Genomic DNA, 16,904 nt, shown 5'->3' with positions numbered 1-16,904 from the left:
GACTTCCCCAACATCGGGAACATTCTTCCCGCATCGAACCTGTCCCGTCCCGTCAGAATCTTGTACGCTTCTATATGCGATCCCCTCTCATCCTTCCAAACTCCAGTGAATACAGGCCCAGTCGATCCAGTCTCTCCTCATATGACAGTCCAGCCATCCCTGGAATCAGTCTGGTGAACCTTCGCTGCATTCCCTCAATAGCAAGAACGTCCTTCCTCAGATTAGGAGACCACAACGACAATGAGATCCAACACCGCCTCCAGTGCGCCAGTGCAGCCTTCGGCCGCCTGAGGAAAAGAGTGTTCGAAGACCAGGCCCTCAAATCTGCCACCAAGCTCATGGTCTACAGGGCTGTAGTGATACCCGCCCTCCTGTGTGGCTCAGAGACACGGACCATGTACAGTAGACACCTCAAGTCGCTGGAGAAATACCACCAACGCTGTCTCCGCAAGATCCTGCAAATCCCCCGGGAGGACAGACGCACCAACGTTAGCGTCCTCGACCAGGCCAACATCCCCAGCATCGAAGCACTGACCACACTCGACCAGCTCCGCTGGGCAGGGCCACATTGTCCGCATGCCCCGACACGAGACTCCCAAAGCAAGCGCTCTACTCGGAACTCCTTCACGGCAAGCGAGCCAAAGGTGGGCAGAGGAAACGTTACAGGGACCACCCTCAAAGCCTCCCTGATAAAGTGCAACATCCCCACCGACACCTGGGAGTCCCTGGGCCCAAAGACCAGTCCGCCCTAAGTGGAGGAAGAGCACCCGGGAGGGCGCTGAGCACCTCGAGTCTCGTCGCCGAGAGCGTGCAGAAACCAAGCGCAGGCAGCGGAAGGAGCGTGCGGCAAACCAGTCCCACCCTCCCCTTCCCTCAACCACTGTCTGTCCCTCCTGTGACAGGGACTGTGGCTCCCGTATTGGACTTTTCAGTCACCTAAGGACTCATGCTAAGAGTGGAAGCAAGTCTTCCTCGATTCCGACGGACTGTCTATGATGATGATGATGACATAGGCAGTCCTTCGGAATCGAGGAAAACTTGCTTCCACTCTAACAATGAGTCCTTAGGTGGCTGAACAGTCCAATACGAGAACCCCAGTCCCTGTCACAGGTGGGGCAGACAGTGGTTGAGGGAAGGGGAGGGTAGGACTGGTTTGCCGCACGCTCCTTCCGCTGTCTGCGCTTGGTTTCTGCATGCTCTCGGCGACGAGACTCGAGGTGCTCAGCGCCCTCCCGGATGCACTTCCTCCACTTAGGGCGGACTGGTCTTTGGCCAGGGACTCCCAGGTGTCGGTGGGGATGTTGCACTTTATCAGGGAGGCTTTGAGGGTGGTCCCTGTAACGTTTCCTCTGCCCACCTTGGGCTCGTTTGCAGTGAAGGAGTTCCGAGTAGAGCGCTCGCTTTGGGAGTCTCGTGTCTGGGGGCATGTGGACAATGTGGCCCGGCCCTGCCCAGCGGAGCTGGTCGAGTGTGGTCAGTGCTTCGATGCTGGGGATGTTGGCCTGGTCGAGGACGCTAACGTTGGTGCGTCCGTCTTCCCGGGGGATTTGCAGGATCTTGCGGAGACAGCGTTGGTGGTATTTCTCCAGCGACTTGAGGTGTCTACTGTACATGGTCCGTGTCTCTGAGCCATACAGGAGGGCGGGTATCACTACAGCCCTGTAGACCATGAGCTGGGTGGTGGATTTGAGGGCCTGGTCTTCGATGTGTGTTGTGGTGGGGGCGAGGGTAATGTTTTGGGAGTGCTTTTCAAACAAAGGTCCCCCCCCCACAACCCCTCCCAAGCCTCTCTCGGACCACGCATCGCCCTGTACTTCAGCTCATGCGTTTCCCATCCTTGCGTCACGAAAAGTGTACAACGCCTCCCCTTGTGCTACGTCCCACTGACGCAGGGCCCAGACGCCGAAACTTCCTTACCAAAGCTCAGGTTATTCCCGGACGGTCTCTTTCCTGCCCCGCCTTCGCCTCGAAAAGCTGAAATTCCAGCCCAGTGTCTTTCCTCTTCTACAGGTGTACCTCTCCAGTCCGGCACCCTCGGGATCTGACCGGGTGCCGGACCACAGAGTTTTCCGGACCACGGGAGGTCACGCCGACCCTCGTGTTTGTCAGCAGTGCCCTAAGATTTACAGGGAGCAGCGTGTGGTGGCCCCGGCCTGCAAGACCCATCGGCAGGCCGGGGCCATTGGAGGGAGCAACGTGTGCTGCTGCAGGAGAGCGACGGGCTACGTCGCCGGGTCGCTGATTGCAGAGCGGGCAGGCACAGCAGGAGGGGGGGGGGGGGGGGGGGGCGAAGGAGCGGCGAGAGTCTGTCGAGGGAAGTGACCAGGGCCCGGGAGAGGCGTGAATCTGGGGCCCAGGAGAGGCGAGGGCCCAGGGGCAGCACGGGCCCAGCCCACACTGTGTGCGATATGTTGTGTGCGCACTCGGTCCGTGCAGCAGAGCTGGTCTCCAGTCGTCCTGGTTAACCCTTGCCACTGCACCAAGACCTCGCTCTGTCAGGCCCGTGTGGTGGCTGGTGTGCAACGGTCACCCCACGTTAAAATAATCCACCCACAGGGCGCCTTCCACCCTTCAGGATGTAGTTCGGGATCCGGGAATATTCGGTCCTTCATTGAAACACCTGTGAACTCGTCGAACGCATCCCTTTTTGGTGTGCAAGTGGGCCATCCTCGCTACGAGGGACCGCCTAATAAGACGACTGACTGCTGACAACGACCTGGTCACGTTCTGCGCATGCGCTGCACACAGCATTGCTCAGGCGCAGCTTCGGCGCATCGGCCAGTCGCCACGCCGCTCGCTCGCGCTCTCCGCGCCAAGGAGGGAACGGCGGAGACAGCGGGGAGAAGCGGAGCAGCCAGCCCCCCCCCCCGGGACACAGCGCGGGTCCGCGAACCCTCTCCCCCCTCCCCGCCGGGAACGATGCCGGACCAGGGATGTTTCCGGACCAGAGAGAGTCCTGGATTGGAGAGGTGCAGCCTGTACCCAAAATCGTCGGCGGGGCTGAGCGACTCCAGGGCTGGAAACAGGAGGTGGGGCGGAGGGAACGTGGAGCGAACCCGGCTGGCTACAAGTGCCCTCGGGTTACAGAGAGGGTCGTATTTAGCCACGGGAGAGGGGTGGGAGCGGGGGGGGGTTAGGGGGCTGTGGAAAGACTCACCCTCCGATGTCTCCTGGAACTTGTCCCGCACACTGTCCAGCTTCTCCATGGCCTTCATGTTGGGGGCAGCGATGCGCTGAAGGATATTCTGATGCTCCGTCACCTTCTGCTGGAGGCCGTTCATCTCGATCTTCACCTCGTCGTCTGCCAGCGCGTCCTGTACGGCAGACACACCAGGGGCGGGGTCAGTACGAGAAGCCCTTCCCCATTGCATTCTCGCGCAGAATGGGCCGACACTCTCTGGGGTTCAGAAGAAGGAGAGGCGATCCCATTGAAACGTGTTATATTTGAGGGGGGGGGATTGACAGGAAGGATGCAGGGAGGGTGTTTCCCCCCGGGGCTGGGGAGTCTAGGACCAGGGGTCACACAGTCTCAGGATAAGGGCTCGGCCATTTAGGACTGAGATGAGGAGGAATTTCTTCACTCAGAGGGAGGTGAATCTTTGGAATTCTCTGCCCCAGAGGGCAGTGGAGGCTCAGTCTTCAAGGTGGAGATCGATAGATTTTTGAATATTAAGGGAGTCAAGGGAGGTGGGGGCAGTGCAGGAAAGTGGATTTGACGTAGATGATGAACGGCAGAGCAGGATCGCGGGGTCGAATGGTCAACTCCTGCTCCTCTCTCCCTCAGAGACACCTGTACACTGACTGGTGTCTCTCAGTCCCCTCTCCCTCAGGGAGATATCTGTACACTGACTGGTGTCTCTCAGTCCCCTCTCCCTCGGAGATATCTGTACACTGACTGGTGTCTCTCAGTCCTCTCTCCCTCAGAGACACCTGTACACTGACTGGTGTCTCTCAGTCCCCTCTCCCTCAGGGAGATATCTATACACTGACTGGTGTCTCTCAGTCCCCTCTCCCTCAGAGACACCTGTACACTGACTGGTGTCTCTCAGTCCTCTCTCCCTCAGGGAGATATCTGTACACTGACTGGTGTCTCTCAGTCCCTCTCCCTCAGGGAGATATCTGTACACTGACTGGTGTGTCTCAGACCCTCTCCCTCAGGGAGATATCTGTACACTGACTAGTGTCTCTCAGTCTCTCTCCCTCAGGGAGATATCTGTACACTGACTGCTGTCTCTCAGTCCCTCTCCCTCAGGGAGATATCTGTACACTGACTGCTGTCTCTCAGTCCTCTCTCCCTCAGGGAGATATCTGTACACTGACTGGTGTCTCTCAGTCCTCTCTCCCTCAGGGAGATATCTGTACACTGACTGGTGTCTCTCAGTCCCCTCTCCCTCAGGGAGATATCTGTACACTGACTGGTGTCTCTCAGTCCCTTTCTCTCAGGGAGATATCTCTACACTGACTGGTGTCTCTCAGACCCCTCTCCCTCGGGTAGATATCTGTACACTGACAGTGCTCCAAGTGCCGTCTAACCAAGATATATGGAGACCAGAACTATGCACAGTGCTCCAAGTGATGAGGTCAGCCATTTAGGACTGAGATGAGGAGGAATTTCTTCACTCAGAGGGGGGTGAATCTTTGGAATTCTCTGCCCCAGAGGGCTGTGGAGGCTCAGTCGTTGAGTATATTCAAGGCTGAGATCAGTAGATGCTTGGACTCGAGGGGATCAGGTGGGAAAGTGGAGTTAAGGTCAAAGATCAGCCCCGATCTTATTGAATGGCGGAGCAGGCTCGAGGGGCCGAACGGCCAACTCCTGCTCCTAATTCTTGTGTTACGACAGGAAGGAACATATAGCATGTAGGGCTAAGTTACAAGGACAGGCTGCATAACCTGGTTTTGTATTCCCTTGAGTTTAGACTGGGGGGGGGGGGCGGGGGGTAGGAGAGAGTTTCCAGCAAGAGGGCATCACCTAAAAATAAAAGCCAGGCCCATTCGGGAGTGAGATCAGATGCACCTGGAGTACTGCGTGCAGCTCTGGGCTCCGTATTTAAGGAAGGATATACTTGCATTGGAGGCAGTTCAGAGAAGGTTCACTCGGTTGATTCCGGGGATGAGGGGCTTGACTTATGAGGTAAGGTTGAGCAGGTTGGGCCTCTACTCATTGGAGTTTAGAAGAATGAGAGGTGATCTTATTGAAACGTATCAGATTCTGAGGGGGGCTGGACAGGGTAGATGCAGAGAGGATGTTTCCCCCTCGTGGGGGAATCTAGAACTAGGGGGCACGGTCTCAGAATAAGGGGCCGCCCATTTAAGACGGAGATGAGGAGGAATTTCTTCTGGTGAATCTGTGGAATTCTCTGCCCCAGAGAGCTGTGGGGGCTGGGTCATTGAATATATTTAAGGTGGAGACAGACAGATTTTTGAGCGATAAGGGAGTGAAGGGGCGGGCGGGGAAGTGGAGCTGGGTCCATGATCGGATCAGCCGCGATGGTATTAAATGGCGGAGCAGGCTCGAGGGGCCGAATGGCCGACTCCTGCTCCTGGTGTTCACTGCTTCGCACCAACGGGGCGTGGGGAGTTGGAGAGAGCGGCCTGCTCTCGTGCTGCGTACTCGACGCGAGATGATGGAGTCAGGCCCTCCCCACGGAGGCAGACGCACCTTCAGGTCCTCGCACAGCTCGCTGTAGTCGATCTCGATCATTGCCTCCCGGGCGTACACGTTCGACGTCCTCTGGGAACTGCTGCCTGCGTCCTCTCCCTGCGATCCGCCCTGGAGGGGAAGAAACGTCAGCAAATCAATTCAACCAAGCCCGACGGGTGGGCTGGGGGTGTGTGGGGGCATGCTGGGGAATATTCAGACCTGGGGAGAGCGGACAGACAAGGGAGACGAACAGTGAATGAACATACCGCAAGAAATAGAAAAAGGGCGGCGGCTGGGGGGGGGGGGGGTGAGTGACCTCCGACAGTGCGGCGCTCCCTCAGTACCGTCCCTCCGACAGTGCGGCGCTCCCTCAGTACCGCCCCTCCGACAGTGCGGCACTCCCTCAGTACCGTCCCTCCGACAGTGCGGGGCTCCCTCAGTACCGTCCCTCCGACAGTGCGGCGCTCCCTCAGTACCGCCCCTCCGACAGTGCGGGGCTCCCTCAGTACCGTCCCTCCGACAGTGCGGCGCTCCCTCAGTACCGCCCCTCCGACAGTGCGGCACTCCCTCAGTACCGTCCCTCCGACAGTGCGGGGCTCCCTCAGTACCGTCCCTCCGACAGTGCGGCGCTCCCTCAGTACCGCCCCTCCGACAGTGCGGGGCTCCCTCAGTACCGTCCCTCCGACAGTGCGGGGCTCCCTCAGTACCGTCCCTCCGACAGTGCGGCGCTCCCTCAGTACCGTCCCTCCGACAGTGCGGGGCTCCCTCAGTACCGTCCCTCCGACAGTGCGGGGCTCCCTCAGTACCGCCCCTCCGACAGTGCGGCGCTCCCTCAGTACCGTCCCTCCGACAGTGCGGCGCTCCCTCAGTACCGTCCCTCCGACAGTGCGGGGCTCCCTCAGTACCGTCCCTCCGACAGTGCGGGGCTCCCTCAGTACCGTCCCTCCGACAGTGCGGGGCTCCCTCAGTACCGTCCCTCCGACAGTGCGGCGCTCCCTCAGTACCGCCCCTCCGACAGTGCGGTGCTCCCTCAGTACCGCCCCTCCGACAGTGCGGCGCTCCCTCAGTACTGCCCCTCCGACAGTGCGGCACTCCCTCAGCACCGCCCCTCCGACAGCGCAGTGCGGCGCTCCCTCAGTACCACCCCTCCGACGGTGAGGCGCTCCCTCAGTACACCCCTCCGACAGTGCACGCTCCCTCAGTACCGCCCCTCCGACAGCGCAGTGCGGCGCTCCCTCAGTACGGTGCTCCCTCAGCACCGCCCCTCCGACAGCACAGTACGGTACTCTCTCAGTACCGCCCCTCTGACAGCGCAGTACGGCGCTCCCTCAGTACCGCCCCTCCGACAGTGCGGCACTCCCTCAGTACCGCCCCTCCGACAGTGCAGCACTCCCTCAGTACCGCCCCTCCGACAGCGCAGCACTCCCTCAGTACCGCCCCTCCGACAGCGCAGCACTCCCTCAGTACCGCCCCTCCGACAGCGCAGCACTCCCTCAGTGCAGTGCGACGCTCCCTCAGTACCGCCCCTCTGACAGCGCAGTACGGCGCTCCCTCAGTACCGCCCCTCCGACAGTGCGGCACTCCCTCAGTACCGCCCCTCCGACAGTGCGGCACTCCCTCAGTACCGCCCCTCCGACAGTGCGGCACTCCCTCAGTACCGCCCCTCCGACAGTGCGGCACTCCCTCAGTACCGCCCCTCCGACAGCGCAGCACTCCCTCAGTGCAGTGCGACGCTCCCTCAGTACCGCCCCTCCGACAGCGCAGTGCGACGCTCCCTCAGTACCGCCCCTCCGACAGCGCAGCACTCCCTCAGTGCAGTACGGCGCTCCCTCAGCACTGCACTGCGAGCGTCGGCCTAGGTTTTGTGCGCTGGTTCCGGGAGTGGAATCACTGAGCCACGACTAACACAGAGTCGTGGCTGGGGGGGGGGGGGGGGGGGGGGGGGAAAGAGAGGCGGGGAAGGGAAAGTCAGAGGGAGAGCGACTTTGTCTGCTTAGGAAACGACCGCTGCCTGCTGATAAAAACCCCGGCAAATGCCCCGAGCACTTCACCTCCTCCTGACTGATGTCGTCCATGCTGCCCTGGTGCAGGGGCAGTTTGATGTCCTGCATCTTGCAGCCCTGCAGCAGGTTGTGGCGATCGCTGCGTTTCTGCTCCAGTTTGGTCTCGATGGCCGTGACCTCCTTCTGCAGGTGGGTCATCTCCCTGCGGAACGGAACACAACGGAGGGCCGGTGACGAGGCGGACTTTGCTTTGCGCCGACGGGCCCGTTGGGGGACAGCGCAGCCCCGGGCTATTCGACTGGCAGAGGCTGCGTGCGCACATCTTCCAGTTTTTTTGGGGTGGAGGGGGCACTGCGCTGGGCATTGGAATTCCCTCCACGCCCCCCTGTTGCAGAGAGGCTCTTGCCCATGCGCTCCCGACATTGCTCCATCACCCCCGATACCCTTCCCCAACAAAAAAATCTTCCAATTGATCCCCACCCCCGCCGACAGCAATGAGGTATGCAGCTGATGAGTTTGCGCTGTGATTGGTCGAGCCAGCCATGTGATGTCCACAAGGCTCAGTGGTTGACGTATTTACCGAGGCTGACGAAAGCAAGGGCCTTACGCTCAACATCAGTGAGACAAAGGTCCTCCACCAGCCCCCCCCCCCCCCCCCAGCCCGCCAGTCGTCAAGATCCACGGCGCGGGCCTTGGACAACGTGCACCATTTCCCATAGCCCGGGAGCCTCTTAACGTTACAAGGGACCACCCTCAAAGCCTCCTTGATAAAGTGCAACATCCCCCACCCACACCTGGGAGTCCCTGGGCCCAAAGACCAGTCCGCCCTGAGTGGAGGAAGTGCATCCGGGAGGGCGCTGAGCACCTCGAGTCTCGTCGCCGAGAGTGTGCAGAAAGCAAGCGCAGGCAGCGGAAGGAGCGTGCGGCAAACCAGTCCCACCCTCCCCTTCCCTCGACCACTGTCTGTCCCACCTGTGACAGGGACTGTGGTTCTCGTATTGGACTGTTCAGCCACCTAAGGACTCGTTTTAAGAGTGGAAGCAAGTCTTCCTCGATTCCGAGGGACTGCCGATGATGACCCACCTTCTGGAAATACTAGGGGACCGAGGGTCCAGTGAGAAGGAGGAACTGAAGGAAATCCTTATTAGGCGGGAAATTGTGTTAGGGAATTGATGGGATTGAAGGCCGATAAATCCCTGGGGCCTGATAGTCTGCATCCCAGAGTACTAAAGGAAATAGCCCTAGAAATAGTGGATGCATTGGTGATCATTTTCCAACAGTCTATTGACTCTGGATCAGTTCCTACTGACTGGAGGGTAGCTAATGTAACACCACTTTTTAAAGAAAGGAGAGAGAAAACGGGTAATTATAGACCGGTTAGCCTGACATCAGTAGTGGGGAAAATGTGGGAATCTAGTATTAAAGATGAAATAGCAGCGCATTTGGAAAGCAGTGACGGGATTGGTCCAAGTCAGCATGGATTTATGAAAGGGAAATCATGCTTGACAAATCTTCTAGAAGTTTTTGAGGATGTAACTGGTAGAGTGGACAAGGGAGAACCAGTGGATGTGGTGTATTTGGACTTTCAAGGTCCCACACAAGAGATTGGTGTGTAAAATTAAAGCACATGGTATTGGGGGTAATGTACTGACGTGGATAGAGAACTGGTTGGCAGACAGGAAGCAGAGAGTCGGGATAAACGGGTCCTTTTCAGAATGGCAGGCAGTGACTAGTGGGGTGCTGCAGGGCTCAGTGCTGGGACCCCAGCTATTTACAATATACATTAATGATTTAGACAAAGGAATTGAGTGTAACATCTCCAAGTTTGCAGATTACACTAAACTGGGGGTGGTGTGAGCTGTGAGGAGGACGCCAAGAGGCTGCAGGGTGACTTGGACAGGTTAGGTGAGTGGGCAAATGCATGGCAGATGCAGTATAATGTGGATAAATGTGAGGTTATCCACTTTGGTGGCAAAAACACGAAGGCGGAATATTTTCCGAATGGCGGCAGATTAGGAAAAGGGGAGGTGCAACGAGACCTGGGTGTCATGGTACATCAGTCATTGAAAGTTGGCATGCAGGTACAGCAGGCGGTGAAGGCGGCAAATGGTATGTTGGCCTTCGTAGCGAGGGGATTTGAGTATAGGAGCAGGGAGGTCTTACTGCAGTTGTACAGGGCCTTGGTGAGGCCTCACCTGGAATATTGTGTTCAGTTTTGCTCTCCTAATCTGAGAAAGGATGTTTTTGCTATTGAGGGAGTGCAGCGAAGGTTCACCAGACTGATTCCCGGGATGGCAGGACTGACATATGAGGAGAGACTGGATCGACTGGGCTTGTATTCACTGGAGTTTAGAAGAATGAGAGGGGATCTCATAGAAACATATAAAATTCTGACGGGACTGGACAGGTTAGATGCAGGAAGAATGTTCCCGACGTTGGGGAAGTCCAGAACCAGGGGACACAATCTAAGGATAAGGGGTAAGCCATTTAGGACCGAGATGAGGAGAAACTTCTTCACTCAGAGAATTGTGAACCTATGGAATTCTCTACCACAGAAAGTTGTTGAGGCCAGTTCATTGGATATATTCAAGAGGGAGTTAGATGTGGCCCTTACGGCTAAAGGGATCAAGGGGTATGGAGAGAAAGCAGGAAAGGGGTACTGAGGTGAATGATCAGCCATGATCTTATTGAATGGCGGTGCAGGCTCGAAGGGCCGAATGGCCTGCTCCTGCACCTATTTTCTCCGTTTCGATGACAAGGCCCAACAAAACCCCGACTAGCTGGGTCTCGGTCATCCGCGATGAGGTCGGCAATTGCGAGCTCGTTGCGAGTAATGTGCCGTGTGAGCGTTAGACCCGTGTTCAGAAACCAACGACAGGCAACTGTCGGTTATCCGCGCAACGGATCAAACGGGAAGCCATTGCGACGGGATTTAAAATTCCGGCCGGGGTGGGGGGGGGCATCGGGCCGGTGCGCTCGGGAGTCCTTCCGGCCCGGGGAGGCATCGGGTTTTAACTTTATCATGTCGATCCGCTCCAACGGAGAAATTGTTTACCCGGCATCGCCCAAACCCCGAGGGATCTGGCTCAGTGAGAGTTGTCTGTATGTCTTAATAGCAATGTGCTGCTATGAATTCTTAAGCAAAGAACTCATGAAGCAAATACGTTACAAGAGGGGTTTTTTTTTGGGGGGGGGGGGGGGGGGGGGCAGTTAAAGATTCCCACGGCCCTGTGTGTGAAGGAGTGCTTCCTGACATCACCCCTGAACGGTTGGGCTCTGATTTTAAGGTGACGCCCCCTTGTTCTGGGCTCCCCCCTCCACCGGAGGGAACAGTTCCTCTCTCGGTCCACCCGGTCGAATCCTTTAAGCCCCTCGATCAGATCGCCCGTAAATCCTCTCCACTCGAGGGAACACAGGCCCAGGCTGTGCGGCCCACCCTCTGGATTTAACCCTTTCAGCACCCTCCCCCCACCCCCCGGTACCATTCTGCTCAATCTGCGCTGCTCCCCCGGTCCGAGGCCGATATATCCGCCGTGAGGTGTTCGGTGCCCAGAACCGACTCCAAGACTCTAACATCTCTGCAACATACCTTCCAGCCCATCGCATCCCAGCCCGCTTCCCGTAGAAGGCAATATTCCGCTTGTACTTTTTGTGAACACGCATGCGCTCAGCCTGGGCTAGAGACGGACCGGGGGCGGAATTAAAGTACAGAGAACACGCGATCTCGTCGAATGGCGGAACAGGCTCGAGGGGCTGAATGGGCCTCCTCCTGTCCCTAATGTAACAGGCTCGAGGGGCTGAATGGCCTCCTCCTGTCCCTAATGTAACAGGCTCGAGGGGCTGAATGGGCCTCCTCCTGTCCCTAATGTAACAGACTCGAGGGGCTGAACGGCCTCCTCCTGTTCCTAATGTAACAGGCTCGAGGGGCTGAACGGCCTCCTCCTGTCCCTAACATAACAGGCTCGAGGGGCTGAACGGCCTCCTCCTGTTCCTAATGTAACAGGCTCGAGGGGCCGAATGGGCCTCCACCTGTTCCTAATGTAACAGGCTCAAGGGGCTGAACGGCCTCCTGTCCCTAATGTAACAGGCTCGAGGGGCTGAACGGCCTCCTCCTGTCCCTAATGTAACAGGCTCGAGGGGCTGAAAGGCCTCCTCCTGTCCCTAATGTAACAGGCTCGAGGGGCTGAAAGGCCTCCTCCTGTCCCTAATGTAACAGGCTCGAGGGGCTGAACGGCCTCCTCCTGTTCCTAATGTAACAGGCTCGAGGGGCTGAACGGCCTCCTCCTGTTCCTAATGTAACAGGCTCGAGGGGCTGAACGGCCTCCTCCTGTTCCTAATGTAACAGGCTCGAGGGGCTGAACGGCCTCCTCCTGTCCCTAATGTAACAGGCTCGAGGGGCTGAACGGCCTCCTCCTGTCCCTGCATCCCAAGAGTAAAAGGGCACGGTCCATGGCCCTGGTGCCAGCCCCAACCCCTGCCCCGGGAGGGTGCCCCACTTTAAGCCACTGACTTGTTGGCCCCGCCAAGCTTCTTGCGGATGTCGTCCATCTCGTGGTTCTTGTCGTTAACCTCGGACTTCTTGGCGAGGTGCTGGTTCTTCAGGTCCTGCAGCTGGGCCATGGTCTCGTCGATGACCTTCATGTGGCGGTGCTCCTCCTGCGGGCAGAGAGCGACAGCTGAAAGGGCGGAGCCCGAGACGCGGGAGGGTTCCAAGCGCCCACACCCCGACACCCCCTCCGCGCCCGCCCGATATTCCCAACACCCGCCCCGGCCAATTAAAATCCCCATCGTCCTCTCGCTCGGGGGACGGATTCCACTCCAAACACTAGCCAGACGTGTGCAGGAGCCTCGACTATTCGACCATGGGGGGGGAAAGCTCAATATTCACGCACGGAGACACACAGTTCCCAGCAGCGGTCGCACAGGAGTGACAAGGACTGGCTAATTTATTTTCAACGCTCTGCTGCTCTCCCAGGGCAGATACAGCATGGGGTTAGATACAGAGTAGAGCTCCCTCTATACTGTCCCGTCAAACACTCCCAGGGCAGGTACAGCACAGGGTTAGATACAGAGTAAAGCTCCCTCTACACTGTCCCATCAAACACTCCCAGGGCAGGTACAGGGGGTTAGATACAGAGTAAAGCTCCCTCTACACTGTCCCATCAAACACTCCCAGGGCAGGTACAGGGGGTTAGATACAGAGTAAAGCTTCCTCTACACTGTCCCGTCAAACACTCCCAGGGCAGGTACAGGGGGTTAGATACAGAGTAAAGCTCCCTCTACACTGTCCCATCAAACTCTCCCAGGGCAGGTACATTGGGTTAGATACAGAGTAAAGCTCCCTCGACACTGTTCCATCAAACACTCCCAGGGCAGGTACAGGGGGTTAGATACAGAGTAAAGCTCCCTCTACATTGTCCCATCAAACACTCCCAGGGCAGGTACAGGGGGTTAGATACAGAGTAAAGCTCCTTCTACATTGTCCCATCAAACACTCCCAGGGCAGGTACAGGGGGTTAGATACAGAGTAAAGCTCCCTCTACACTGTCCCCATCAAACACTCCCAGGGCAGGTACAGCACGGGGTTAGATACAGAGTAAAGCTCCCTTGACACTGTCCCATCAAACACTCCCAGGGCAGGTACAGGGGGTTAGATACAGAGTAAAGCTCACTCTACACTGTCCCCATCAAACACTCCCAGGGCAGGTACAGCACGGGGTTAGATACAGAGTAAAGCTCCCTCTACACTTTCCCCATCAAACACTCCCAGGGCAGGTACAGGGGGTTAGATACAGAGTAAAGCTCCCTCTACACTGTCCCCATCAAACACTCCCAGGGCAGGTACAGGGGGTTAGATACAGAGTAAAGCTCCCTCTACACTGTCCCCATCAAACACTCCCAGGGCAGGTACAGGGGATTAGATACAGAGTAAAGCTCCCTTGACACTGTCCCATCAAACACGCCCAGGGCAGGTACAGGGGGTTAGATACAGAGTAAAGCTCCCTCTACACTGTCCCATCAAACACTCCCAGGGCAGGTACAGGGGGTTAGATACAGAGTAAAGCTCCCTCTACACTGTCCTCATCAAACACTCCCAGGGCAGGTACAGGGGGTTAGACACAGAGTAAAGCTCCCTCTACACTGTCCTCATCAAACACTCCCAGGGCAGGTACAGGGGATTAGATACAGAGTAAAGCTCCCTCTACACTGTCCTCATCAAACACTCCCAGGGCAGGTACAGGGGATTAGATACAGAGTAAAGCTCCCTTGACACTGTCCCATCAAACACTCCCAGGGCAGGTACAGGGGGTTAGATACAGAGTAAAGCTCCCTCTACACTGTCCCATCAAACACTCCCAGGGCAGATACAGGGGGTTAGACACAGAGTAAAGCTCCCTCTACACTGTCCCATCAAACACTCCCAGGAGCAGCCAGGCATCGATGTTAAGTGAACGAGGCCGTACCTTCTTCAGCTTTTCGATCTCGTTCTCGTCCTTCTTCACCGTCTGTTCCCACATGTGCACCTTCTCCAGGTCCTCCTTCAGCTGCTGCCGCTCGTAGTCAAGCTGGATTCCCAGCCGCGTCTTCTGGTTCTCAAACTCCAACCTGCAGGGAGTAGGCCTCAGTTAATGCAGGGCATACTCACTCAATGAGAGGGAGAGGGAGTGGGTGAGGGCACGCGAGGGGGAGGACGGCGGGGGGGGAAAGAGACCGAGAGGGAGGGCGAGGGGGGAAGAGACCGAGAGGGAGGGCGAGGGGGGAAAGAGACCGAGAGGGAGGGCGAGGGGGGAAAGAGACCGAGAGGGAGGGCGAGGGGGGAAAGAGACCGAGAGGGAGGGCGAGGGGGGAAGAGACCGAGAGGGAGGGCGAGGGGGGAAGAGACCGAGAGGGAGGGCGAGGGGGGAAGAGACCGAGAGGGAGGGCGAGGGGGGAAGAGACCGAGAGGGAGGGCGAGGGGGGAAGAGACCGAGAGGGAGGGCGAGGGGGGAAGAGACCGAGAGGGAGGGCGAGGGGGGAAGAGACCGAGAGGGAGGGCGAGGGGGGAAGAGACCGAGAGGGAGGGCGAGGGGGGAAGAGACCGAGAGGGAGGGCGAGGGGGGAAGAGACCGAGAGGGAGGGCGAGGGGGGAAGAGACCGAGAGGGAGGGCGAGGGGGGAAGAGACCGAGAGGGAGGGCGAGGGGGGGGGAGAGACCGAGAGGGAGGGGGGAGAGACCGAGGGAGCGGGCGAGCGAGACAGACCGAGGGAGCGAGCGACAGAGACCGAGAGCAAGAGAGAGAGAGCGAGACCGAGAGATCGAGACAGCGAGGGGGAGAACGCGTCAAATCTACACACCTTTTTTTTGCGATCTCATTCTGTCTTTTCACCTTTTCCTCTTCGAACTCCCTGATGTTCCTCACCCCGATTTCGCGACAGAATTCTACAAACACCTCGTCCTCCACCTGGGGAGACACAGGAGCACTGTCGATTCAGTGGCAAGTGTTAATTATTCTTTCATTCTGGGGACACGGGTGTCGATGGCGTGTTTCGGGAGTCAGGAGACCAGCCATGAGCCACGGAATACCCAGCCTCAGCTGCTCTTGTGGCCACAGTGGGCATAAAATTCCTTCCGACAAACACCTCCGACCCAAAATTTCTCTGCGCGTATACCTGGTGGTCACGGAGGCGTCTCGGATTCCGGTCGGAGGCTGAGATTCGATGCGCAGCGTACAGGGACACACTGCTTGCTCTGATGACTCCGGCCTGCAGGACCATCAGTAGGCTCCGAAGCCAGGTCGCTGCTTGCAGTGCTGGGCAGGCACAGCAGGAGGGGCGAAGGAGCGGCAAGAGTTTGTGCAAGGAAGTGAGCGGGGGCCCCAGGGGAGGCGCGGGCCTGGGGGCCCCAGGGGAGGCGCGGGCCTGGGGGCCCCAGGGGAGGCGCGGGCCTGGGGGCCCCAGGGGAGGCGCGGGCCTGGGGGCCCCAGGGGAGGCGCGGGCCTGGGGGCCCCAGGGGAGGCGCGGGCCTGGGGGCCCCAGGGGAGGCGCGGGCCTGGGGGCCCCAGGGGAGGCGCGGGCCTGGGGGCCCCAGGGGAGGCGCGGGCCTGGGGGCCCCAGGGGAGGCGCGGGCCTGGGGGCCCCAGGGGAGGCGCGGGCCTGGGGGCCCCAGGGGAGGCGCGGGCCTGGGGGCCCCAGGGGAGGCGCGGGCCTGGGGGCCCCAGGGGAGGCGCGGGCCTGGGGGCCCCAGGGGAGGCGCGGGCCTGGGGGCCCCAGGGGAGGCGCGGGCCTGGGGGCCCCAGGGGAGGCGCGGGCCTGGGGGCCCCAGGGGAGGCGCGGGCCTGGGGGCCCCAGGGGAGGCGCGGGCCTGGGGGCCCCAGGGGAGGCGCGGGCCTGGGGGCCCCAGGGGAGGCGCGGGCCTGGGGGCCCCAGGGGAGGCGCGGGCCTGGGGGCCCCAGGGGAGGCGCGGGCCTGGGGGCCCCAGGGGAGGCGCGGGCCTGGGGGCCCCAGGGGAGGCGCGGGCCTGGGGGCCCCAGGGGAGGCGCGGGCCTGGGGGCCCCAGGGGAGGCGCGGGCCTGGGGGCCCAGGGGAGGCGCGGGCCTGGGGGCCCAGGGGAGGCGCGGGCCTGGGGGCCCAGGGGAGGCGCGGGCCTGGGGGCCCAGGGGAGGCGCGGGCCTGGGGGCCCAGGGGAGGCGCGGGCCTGGGGGCCCAGGGGAGGCGCGGGCCTGGGGGCCCAGGGGAGGCGCGAGTCTGGGGCCCAGGAGAGGCGCGAGCCTGGGGGCCCAGGAGAGGCGCGAGTCTGGGGCCCAGGGGAGGCGCGGGCCTGGGGGCCCAGGGGAGGCGCGGGCCTGGGGGCCCAGGGGAGGCGCGGGCCTGGGGGCCCAGGAGAGGCGCGAGTCTGGGGCCCAGGAGACTGTCCACTGTTCTTCCAACAAGACGCCTCCAACGACGATGAGGGTCTACTCGACGGGATACCCGTTCGACACGGAACTGGACACGGGAGCGAGTCAATCTCTCGCGAACATCCAACAATTTGAACAGCTGGTGGCCGCACAAAAGCAACAGACCAAAACTCACAAGGGTCGACACCAAACCAACGAAATCGTCCCAGTCCTTGGCAGCTCCACGCTCTCAGTCACACACAAAGGGACGGTGAACCGACTTCCCCTTGCGATTGTCCCCGGAGATCTCCCAGCACTGCTGGGGAGAAGCTGGCTGGCAAAACTAGGGGCCTAGGGGCAGCCTGGGGCCCAGCCCACACACTGTGTGCGATATGTTGTGCGTGCA

At 59.7% G+C, this 16,904-nt stretch overlaps 1 protein-coding gene across 2 annotated transcripts in view; it reads right to left on the bottom strand.

The window, feature by feature from the left end:
* The window catches only part of LOC139240450 (structural maintenance of chromosomes protein 1A), a 72,439-nt gene that overhangs the window by 17,897 nt on the left and 37,638 nt on the right, over window positions 1-16,904 (bottom strand). Inside the window, exons 15-20 of one of the 2 annotated variants that reach the window (XM_070868976.1) lie at window positions 14,979-15,085; window positions 14,109-14,250; window positions 12,155-12,300; window positions 7,693-7,846; window positions 5,660-5,770; window positions 3,158-3,314 (exon numbers count right to left, since the gene is read on the bottom strand). In XM_070868976.1, the coding sequence (XP_070725077.1) occupies window positions 3,158-3,314; window positions 5,660-5,770; window positions 7,693-7,846; window positions 12,155-12,300; window positions 14,109-14,250; window positions 14,979-15,085 (817 nt within the window). The remainder of the gene's footprint in view (window positions 1-3,157; window positions 3,315-5,659; window positions 5,771-7,692; window positions 7,847-12,154; window positions 12,301-14,108; window positions 14,251-14,978; window positions 15,086-16,904) is intronic. The other variant, XM_070868977.1, reaches the window with a different exon arrangement.

This window comes from Pristiophorus japonicus, chromosome 32, assembly GCF_044704955.1.
Source record: "Pristiophorus japonicus isolate sPriJap1 chromosome 32, sPriJap1.hap1, whole genome shotgun sequence".
Lineage (NCBI taxonomy): Eukaryota > Metazoa > Chordata > Chondrichthyes > Pristiophoridae > Pristiophorus > Pristiophorus japonicus.
The sequence above is the reverse complement of the archived record's forward strand: the minus strand, read 5'-3'. Positions and strand labels throughout refer to the sequence as shown.